Raw genomic sequence first — 10,976 nt, 5'->3', positions numbered from 1 at the left:
TTATAAACAAGTTAAATAAATCTTAAAAAGATTAAATAAATTAAATAAATAAAATAAATTAAATGAATTATCTGACTCGATCTGATCTGAATATTAAAAATGTTAAATGGATCAGATATTTAAAATATAAATTTGATCTAGATATTAAATAGATTCAATAGATCGATTTATTTATGAATCGAATCTATTTAGCCTAAATTTAAATCTATTTATAATGAATAAAATACAAATCGAATTGGCAAATACTAGTGTTGGAGAAGCTATTGAGCCCAGATTTTTTTTTTACCATGGGTTATAGTGCAATATGAAGGGGAGATCATGTACTTTTTAGCATGGGGTTCTCTTAGCTGCAATGCTTGATACTATGGTACTTACATAATGCAAAGGAATGGAGAGCGGAGATCGGGGCAATGTCTAATCTCACCTGCCTAACCATCAATTTTCTGACAAAAATTCCCCAGAAGTTATGAAGTTCTTAAGCGGTTACAACATGCAACCACTCTATGGGAATTGAAGCTAATTTAGATGTCTAAAGAACCAAGAGATTTGAAAATTCTACTCGATGTAGAAATTTCCGGTTCTTCATTTCCAGGGATTTGATAAAGTTTTGTTGCATGGTCAAACATTTGGTTTTATAAATCTTGTAATCTCAGAGATTATATAAAATTAAGATACATCATTATTTTTTATAATTTTTTACATATATATCTTTCTAAATATTCAAATTTACATAAACATCTTTTTAAAATTGATATCTATATGTATATCCTCATAAAATATTTTCTTTTACATATATATCCATATCATCTAACACTATTAAAAATTAATAGTTTAAAATTAAAATGACTAAAATATCTTTATGGATAGATGTAAAAAAAAAAATTTATAAGGATATATATGTAAATAATAATTTTATGAGAATATTCATACAAATTTGAATATTTGAAAAGGTATACACGAAAAAACTCTTAACATAAATACACCTTTCTTAGTTTGTTAATTCTTTTCTTATTCTAATAGAGAAAAATTAACATATACAACTAAAACAATAAATTTATTTAATTTATTAATTTATATAGATAAAATAATTTTTTTATCAAATGATAGATCAAAATTATTTTATCTAAAAAATAAACATATTGTAACCATCCATATTTTCTCTAATATATAGTAATATACTTCGAAGAAAAGTATTTAAACCTGATATTAAATGAATAGCTTGTACATTTGCATCGAATGGATACAATTATGGATTTGGGCATTATGTAATAATAAGAATATATAATTTTATTTTAAATTTTTTTTATCAAAAATATTTTTGTGAAATATATAAGGTATATCATGTTGTTATAAGATGGACATAATCATCCTATCTTGCATAAAAATAAAATAAAATATAATATTTTAATATATAAAATATTATATAATATCATCATCGTATTGTTATATTATGTAATATATTACTACATTGTAGAGTAAGAGGATCTGTATCCATCTAGATGAAATAGATAAAAATTAAATTAGAATTTTTTGTGTGTATATCCTTCTAAACATTTCAATTTGTATGAATACTTTCATGAAATTGCTATTTATATATATCCTTATAATTTTTTTTTTGCACATCTATCCATAAAGATATTTTAGTCATTTAAATTTTAAACCATTAATTTTTTAACAGCGTTAAATGATGTGGATACATATGCAAAAAAATAAGAAAAAAGAAAAATATATATACACAATAAGTATTTTATGAGGATATACATACAAATATAAATTTTGAAAGGATATTCACATAAATTTAAATATTTAGGAGGGTATACACGTAAAAAAATTATTTTTTATTATACTCAGTTGCGCCCATGATCTAGAATCCATAATAGTGCACAAATGGTTGATAGTTGAAGGCACTTGGTTCTAACTAATTCCGATCTTCTTTCTTTCTTTTTCCAAGAGAAGTAATTTCGAAATACTTTCTGGCCTTGATTCGTGAAGTAAGTAGGATACAAAGTCTACTACTGCCACCTTCCAAAAAGTTGCATATATTTTACACACCATCTAAAAAAATCCCTACAAATCACTTCAACATTTCTATTATCTAGCTAAATAACTGGTTATTATCTCGTCTTGAGGGATAGGTTACTTGGATCTATGTGTGTATTTACGTGCGTATTAATGATCTTCCCTTGGCCCCTTTGTTGCATGGATTGATCTGCAAGTGTTCTGGCATCTGTATACTTCACCTTTACAACAGAGGAATGCTTTACGATCGCCAATACTGCCTACCAAGGGAAGCTAGATAGCCATAGAGAAGAGAGAGGACACCATCAAATTTCTAATTGACTTCATCCACTAAATTTTTGGGAATCAGCTAATGATAATAATCGATGAGGTAGATAACTATTGTTGACTTGGCGGAAATCAGTTGCTTCTTTCTACTCCATGTTGTTGAAGAGATTGTTAAGCAAATTTTGGTAGAAGTGTGTTGAAAAAGAATGATTACTAATATTAATGCAAGTTTGGGAAAACCTATCTGAAGTGCATCGAGAAAAGAATGATTACTCATTATAATGGAAAGTTTGGCAGCCTTAATTACCTAAAGTATTATGAAATTCCATTTCATGTATCTTGCTTCATTATTGATTTGCGTAAGAACTACTACCATTCAAAATTGCTGAGGAAAAAATTTCTTCTTCCAGTTTCTCAACTTATTCCTAATTTTGGTACCTACACCTGGTCTATTTCTGTAAGAAAACCTATCCTGCGATGTTATTTTCCATCCAAAGATGTCTTGCTTTCCGTTAAACAACCAATGAACTGGTTCCATAATGATCTCCTAACATCAGAGGGAGTTCTAATTTTAAGCTAGTCTTTTTTAAAAGCCAATAAATGATGGTGTTTAATGTCACAGGTAGTTCTAACTAGGAGGGTTTTTTCAGATTGGACTCTCTAATAAGATAATAGAATAAATGATGCAAGGGGAAAAGCTAGATAGCAACTACTTTTTGAGTTGTTCTAGTGAGTTGCTGAAGTCTACCAAGTCAATCATATGCTACTCCATCCATTTGCTTGTTATGACAATGTATTGTCTTCATAATAAAGCATATCAAAGCTCCAATCCCGTCTAATTTCCAGAAACTAAACCATGTGTCAATGAGCATTTATTCCTCTCAAATTTTATGGGGCTTCTGATGCTCTGGTAATTGAAAGCATGGCTGGCTGGCCTTTGGTTAGACAGGTTACCGGACTCAACCATATTTAAATAAAAATATTTCAAAAAAATATTTATAGAAAAAAAACCATTTTTATGTTGAATAAAATTTAAAATAAAAGAATTAATGATTAATCCTCTGGTAAGCAGGAAATTTCCACCTGTCCTTTTTTTTGTTGGGTTTTTTTTTTTTCTTTTGTTACGTTGAGGTAGCTAATATCTATTGTAAATACAGTTAGCATGGTCAGAATATGAGAGATTGTGAAACCATGCTGAGATGGCTGAACTAAAGTCTCAAATAATTGGATCTTCTTGATTAGCTACATGGATGCTATCTAATTAGCTATATTATTAGTCTCTCTATAAATATGAGTAGCTTAAAGTTCACAAATATCCATATATTTGAAAGAAGTGGATGACCTTCCTTTATGTCCCCGAATGTAATCTAGCCAAACACTATTTCAAATCTTCTTCCAGTATGATGCTAGTAGCTCTTAACATGATCTAATTATTGGGAGGACCAGGTCCAATGGATCAGTCTAATAGTCACTTGCCATATTATTCTCTTGTATTTAAACAATTCAAGATCAAATGAGAAATTCCTATTATCCATCATGCATAAGCTCTAGGATCTGGATTTGTCCATTGGACCTAATTTATGTAATAGTTTCTCTAAGACATGATAGTAACATACATTAAGTCCTCCCATGTCACGCTTAACTTATCTAATGGCACTGCCTACTACAACTAAGTAGGTTGAAACCAAATCGAATACCAATATATTTATATCCATATTTATTTTGTCTGATGAATACAAAGATAGATACGAATATTAATCGGATACAAAAATTCATATCTATATTTATTTTAGATAAGATACGGATAAAAATATGGATACAAATATAGATATAAGTTGGATAATTATACTTCATGACCATTGAATCAAAAATATTATTAAGTAGATGATAAATCAAATTAATAACATATTAATATAGTTATATATATTTTTTAAAAAATTAATAAGTATTATATAAAATTAAATAGTATTATAAATGAAATCAGATATTCAGATACGAATTATATTAATTATTTATCCATATCTATATTTATTTTTTTTAATAAATATAAATATGAATATAAATATTAATTAAATATTTAAATTTTTATTTATATTTAAATAAATTTAAATATAAAAATAAATCAGAATGAATAATATCCGCTCCATCTGCACTTCTCGGAACCAAGGATGAATAGGAATCACTGATCACGCAGACCGCCCTATCATTGCTACCACCAACCATGATCCCACCTGGACCCACCACTAGAGAGAGGAGATTCGGATGGAAGTCCGAGATGTCGTGCTAAGGAACGTGCCTTGTCTTACCGGCAAGGCCGGTGGCTTGGTAGGTACGTTCACCGCACTAGGCGGTTACTCGATTCGGAAAGGTTTAAGCCCCTGGGTTTTGCAGAAGAACAAAGGGATCGATCTTTTTTCCACTCGAGCTCGAAATCCAGGATTCCCCTTTTCCCCTTCTCCCGAATCTAGGGTTTCTGCGGGAAGAAGTGACGATCCACTCCCAGGGCTTCTCACTTTGGATCGATTCCTTCTCGGTGGCGAGATGAAGCTCGCGGGGCTGAAAACGGTGGAGAGCGCCCACGACGAGTCGATTTGGGCGGCGGCGTGGGTTCCAGCGACGGACGAGCGGCCGGCGCTCCTCATGACTGGATCGCTCGACGAGACGGTCCGGCTCTGGCGGCCCGACGAGCTCGCCCCGGCCGGGCCGCCCTCCCGGGGCCACGCTCTTGGGGTGATCTCCGTCGCCGCCCACCCCGCCGGCACTGTGGCCGCCTCCGCCTCCCTCGACAGCTTCATACGGGTGTTCGACGTCGACTCCAATGCTTCCATTGCCACCCTCGAGGCCCCTCCCTCCGAGGTCTGGAACATGCAGTTCGACCCCAAGGTGAGGTCTTTTGATGTTCTGTAGGACTAGGGCTTCTATCTTTTCCATTCTTGAATGATCCCAAATGCCAGCGGTAGAATAATCGATGTGCTATGGATCTTGATTCCCCTCCACTAGTTCTAATTCCAGTTTAAATTAAGGAAAATAATATAGAAGTCCTCGTTCTAGCATATTAATTTTTTTATAGATCGATGTGTGGTCCTTCTTGTCAGATATGACTGAAGTTGTGAATCTCCTTTCATGGACAAAAAATAAAAAAGAAAAATGAGACTTTGCAAATAGTTCTGAAGTTGTAGAAATGTATCATTTAGGAGCCCAGTACGGTAGGGTTTCTGGGAACCTAACAGCGGTGCTTTTCAACATTGACCGTTCTTGATCGGGTTTGCAAATTGGCATTTCACCCAATCTGGCCATCATTGCTTCTCACCATGAACGAATGTAAACTTTGCCTTTTTATCTACAGTCATGTGTGGCATATTTTGGAACTAGAGTATGTTGGCTGTAACGTTTTTGTGGTTTATGAGTCAAAGGCCTCAAAAAGGTCATACCTTCAGACCATTTTGGCTGAGAAAAATATCAGTGATGTAAATTATGGCATCTCAAGATTTTCCACTTATGCATGCCTTGCAAACATGTAAATATTCTCATTTCTTTTGTACTTATTGTATGCATAACAGATCTGGTGTATGGTGATCGTAATTTGTTTAGATCAAGTGAGGTCCATTGAATGGAGTTGAATGGACTTTCACTCTTGAGGGTACTATTTCACAAATCTTCATTATGGGTGCAAGATGCTGTCTACCCCAAGGATTAACTACATAGCTGGCCTATTTGTGGCAATAGACACGTTCTCTATCGAGTGTGCGCATTTAGCATTGCCAAGAACCATCCCACCTTCATTGGAAATTATGAAGCCCTTTTCATAAAAGGTAATATAATTTGTATCCTTGGGCCATTGACAGCTTACTTGATGATTGGCACTTGGTAGTGGGAACTGATCTGCATTTGAGGTGTTCTTTTATGGCTAATAGAAGGTGGGAACTGGTTTAGATTTGAGAGTAAGGAAACAATTTTTTTTTAAAAAAAATAGTATGTTAGCACTAGAAAAATCATTTAAATTCTTTGCTACATACATTGAAGAAATTGGATGTAATGTTTGTCATTGAACATAAAATTGATTTAAAAAAAAAAAGAATGATTCGACTGAAAGAAAATCGTAAACAAGTTGGAAGCATTAGGAAGCAGATGAAGAATGGAAGCCTAGTTAGATTCAAAAGTTAGTATTCCGCCCTGTTAGAAAATTGTGGGTACTATATATATTTACATGCTGAAATTACTTGCTTTAACCAAACATTTCATTTTGTTAAAAGTGTAGCACTTTTGAACACTTGGAACTCACGAGACAAGCAACATGGTTAGATACTCCACTTTGAAGTGCCTCATTTTCATAAGTGTTGACATTTGGCCCCTTTTCTCTAGACTATTATGTGGAAGGTTCTTTGTTTCAAGTGCTGGACACTTTAAGAGAAATTTAATATATTTTTAATATGAAGTTGTCATGGTTAGTTATCAACTTAAGTATCTTAACTCATCTTTAATAACCTTAGATGTACATTAGGAATAACTTAGGCAATAAGCAAACTTATGACCATTCTATTATTTTATTCATTAGATATCTTATGTCTCTCTCCTTTCCCTTTTCAATTCCCCATTTTTTTGGATAAGAATCATAACAATGGCTTAAGTATACTTAGACTCTATATACATAGTTGTACATATTTTGGAGGCTGCCATGGAGGATACTCAGACACTTGGAACCCATGACAAGGTCCAAGTAATATTGTAACTTTATGTTTGGTTCGCTAGAAAAAGCACTAGAATGGAATGTGGACTTCAACTTTGGCCCCATTATGATGTTTGACATGGTAATAAACAACGGAATCGCATTTTCTTTGGAATAGTCGTTCCTTCATTTGGAGGAACAGTGATTCAACTCGTACATGGGAGGCATGCCCATTCTCATGGAATGATATTTTTGGTAGTAAATTAATTATTATTTATAATATAAATAGCAAAAAAATCTGATATGAATTAATTATTGATGTTTATGTTATTAAATCAAAATAAGTGATTCAATTAAATGTAAATATGGATTTATGGTTGAGGGGACCATATGAAATTTGCAAGTCCTTGCATCGTTGTGCAAGATGGAAGGAGAAGTTGGGATTTGCAAGTCCTTGCATCGTTGTGCAAGACGGAAGGAGAAGTTGGGATTATATATATATATATATATATATAACCTTACAAATATAGCTTATTACGTATTTACCCTCAAAAAATCATTATTTGCATCTATACCAGTCAAACCATCTTGTTTTTGCATGGATACCCCTCCCATCGGGATTTGAACTGATGGTGTTAATTAGCTACTGTTTTAAATATTCAATGACTTTATTACCCTTATTGCATTAATATTCTTGATAAAATTATGCAAACATATAGATTTTTTTAATACAAACTAAATATTAATTTTTTCAAGGTAAAAGGGTAATAGTATCAAGTGCAACTTAAAAAATGGTTACTTTTAGTGCCGTCAGATAAAAATCTAATGCATGCAAAAATTGGATGAATCGAGTCTCTCTCTCTCTCTCTCTCTCGGGGGGGGGGGTGTGGGATAAGTAGAGGAAGAGGAGGCATAAGGGATATAAGCTATTAATAGAGGAAGTTGGAGGAGGAGTTGAAGTATATGGAGGAGGCTAAGAAGAGAAGAAAAAGGGAAAAAAATTACATAAACTGCCATTATTAATTGTTGGAGGATTTTTGCCGCTTGCTGTTTGCCATCCATTTCCGATGACCAACTAGTGGATGATTTCCATCAAGATTGTATGCCTCAATGCCTCTCAAACTTTTCTCAAAGAGCAGAGTTTGAGGGGCCTCATGAGACTTGAGAGTGATTGGTAGAGTGCTTTTAAAGCTTGCTACATTCTTGTGGTTGCCAGATTTGATCATCCTGCCCAATCTGCATGCAACTGCATGATGCATAGATTGCCTAGGGTGCATGCTTAGGCTACTGGGCCTGTCCAGATGCCTGGTGGACCACGGTGACCCAACTACATGCAGGCAGCCAGGCACCACCATTGGTCCAATGAAGTCCAGTCATCAGGTAATGTTAGCATATGCTGGCACATGTACAATATCATAGATGGTGTTTGGAAATGCTGCTCCTTACACTCACAGACATCTTTTTTGTGTGACAAAAATAAGGTATGATATCGGGAACTTATAGGAGTGAGGTTATTGACTGCAGAGATTATTCAAAGGTTTATAATTGTAGGTTTCAAGTATAATTCATGAATTTTGTAAACTATACTTAGAGTTATACTTAGAAACAAAATAAATAATTTCAGAATTCAGGTTTTGTATATTTTATTGTTTCCAACGTACAATATTTGTACCTCTATTTTCGAAGGTAAATGACCTTGTTTTGCAAGGCCATGCATATGACAGAGGTATTTTTGATCTATGCTACATGAAAGAGAACGCATAAGGTGTCTCCTTACAATGCTCGTGGTGGGCCACACTTAAATCTGCCAGTGTTCTCCATTTGAAATTGTGGAGTTTCCACACATATTGACTGAAGGATCACCAGGGTGGGTGGATATGGGTTACTAGGCACAGTTAATGTCACTTAGGAAATCATTATTGGCCATCATTTAGATGCTTAATTTTCTATGGATCTATGGGCTTGTTGTGCCAATTTTGGTATCCATGATTAAGATTCTATGTACAACCCAAAAAGATTAATGTTCTACATATTTATGCTTTTTTGTTTCTTACATACTATTATTAAATTCTATGGGAAATATACAGTCCTGTAACCTTTTTGAATTCTCATATCATGTCTGTCATTTGCTCCTATTTTGGAGTTTGTAGAATACAAAATGCTGTATTCTTGTCTGGAACATTTGCCCATAGTGGTGCCTAAGAAACAAAGAAGATGTATGTGCTACTTCCACCATAATAAACGTTAAAATGAAGACTGCTTTAAAATTCTGTGAATATGTAGATTTTATTTGATTTCTTTAAATAGTTCTTCTGTCTGTCAAAAGTTAGTTTGTATATGTACAACCTAGGCTGAGAGATGCACTAGTATGAAGGAATGATTGGATATATGTAGAAGGAAAGAGAAGTCAAAGTAGACCAAAAATTACATGGGATGAAGTATTAAGGGAGGATTTGATATATGGCCCTAAACCAAGTGGACTGTAGGAAAATGATTTAAGTTGCCGATGCCGACTAGTTTGGGACTATGGCCAGGCTGAGTTGAACTGAGTATATGTGTGAAACGTTGTTTGCTTGAAATGCTATCTTCACACATCTGAGCTACATTCCTGATCCAATGGTTCTGCTTTTAAGCATCAATTTTGGAATAGTTTCTCATGAACCCTTGATGCTTTTTAAGTTTTATCATGAGCCAAAAAGCTGTATAGAATTATATATAACCGGTCAACAATCATCATGCTCTTTCATAAAAAAAATAAACTGCTGATTGTTCTACTTCATTTTTTGCTCAAGTGTAGAATTTGAATAGCTGGCAATTTTTCATCTTTGAATTCAAGTATTGAATGTTATGTTATCCTTTTTATTGGCAACCTCCATTGGACAAAATTTTGGCTATATGATCCCCCTCCCACCCCCAGCCCCTGAAAAATATCCATGGTAAGGTAATTTTCATTAATTCAATCCACAATCATATCAAATTAATGGTTCCCTGCAGGGTACTGTTTTGGCAGTTGCTGGTGGTGGCAGTGCCTCGGTCAAGCTGTGGGACACTTCAACATGGCAGCTTATTGCCAACCTTGCTGTTCCACGTCCAGAAGGGGCCCGGCCTGATAGGACTGGAAGTGGCAAGTTTGTGCTCTCTGTTGCATGGAGTCCTGATGGCAAACGATTAGCTTGCGGATCTATGGATGGAACGATTGCTGTCTTTGATGTGGCTCGTGCCAAGTTCCTCCACCACCTTGAGGGCCACTCTGGCCCAGTTAGGTCCCTTGTGTTCTCCCCAGTGGATCCCCGTGTGCTTTTCACCGCTTGTGATGATACTCATGTGCGCATATATGACACAGATGGGAAGAGCATGGTTGGAGCTATGTCCGATCATGTGAGCTGGGTACTGAGTGTAGATGCCAGCCCAGATGGTGCGGCCATAGTGACTGGTTCCAGTGATAAGACAGTTCGTCTTTGGGATCTCAGCATGAGAGCTGCAGTGCAAACAATGACCAACCACTCGGCCCAGGTGTGGGGTGTAGCATTCCGGCCACCTGGGGGGACAGGTGTACGTGCAGTGCGGCTTGCAAGTGTATCTGATGACAAGAGCATCTCCTTGTATGATTATTCATAATATTGCAGGATGATGACCATGAGTTTGCTAACTGAAGCATTGCCAGTAAGGTGTTCATGTTTCATTTTCTAGCTGGTTTACTGATGCTTTTGTCATACAAAATCTGACACCCCATGGAAGAGTGCAAACCCAAAGTTTGGTTTGTGTATACTCTGTCACCTGTTTGTTTGCTAAAGCAATTTCACTGACTGAAAATTGGAAACATCCTTGAGTATGACCTTTTTCTTGGATGTTGCTTTAGGGTTTTACAGCTACAGGTCATCTTACCTATTTCTTTTCACCTAGCACTGTTAATTAGAATCCTTCTGTGGTAGAAATCTTACTTGAGTGTGCCATGATGGTGATTTGATGCACTTGATGAGTTTATTTACTTCATGTGGAAATATGGAATTTTGTCATGAGTTAA

The 10,976-nt window shown here is 35.0% G+C and overlaps 1 protein-coding gene across 1 annotated transcript; it reads left to right on the top strand.

Annotated features, from left to right (window-relative positions):
* Window positions 1-4,673: 4,673 nt before the first annotated feature.
* On the top strand, window positions 4,674-10,784 carry LOC105040019 (WD repeat-containing protein VIP3). Its single transcript, XM_010916392.4, has 2 exons — window positions 4,674-5,169; window positions 9,947-10,784. The coding sequence occupies exons 1-2, from the start codon at window positions 4,828-4,830 to the stop codon at window positions 10,568-10,570; spliced, it is 966 nt and encodes a 321-aa protein (XP_010914694.1). The 5' UTR covers window positions 4,674-4,827; the 3' UTR covers window positions 10,571-10,784.
* The last annotated feature ends 192 nt before the right edge of the window (window positions 10,785-10,976 follow it).

This window comes from Elaeis guineensis, chromosome 1, assembly GCF_000442705.2.
Source record: "Elaeis guineensis isolate ETL-2024a chromosome 1, EG11, whole genome shotgun sequence".
NCBI lineage: Eukaryota > Viridiplantae > Streptophyta > Magnoliopsida > Arecales > Arecaceae > Elaeis > Elaeis guineensis.
The sequence above is the reverse complement of the archived record's forward strand: the minus strand, read 5'-3'. Positions and strand labels throughout refer to the sequence as shown.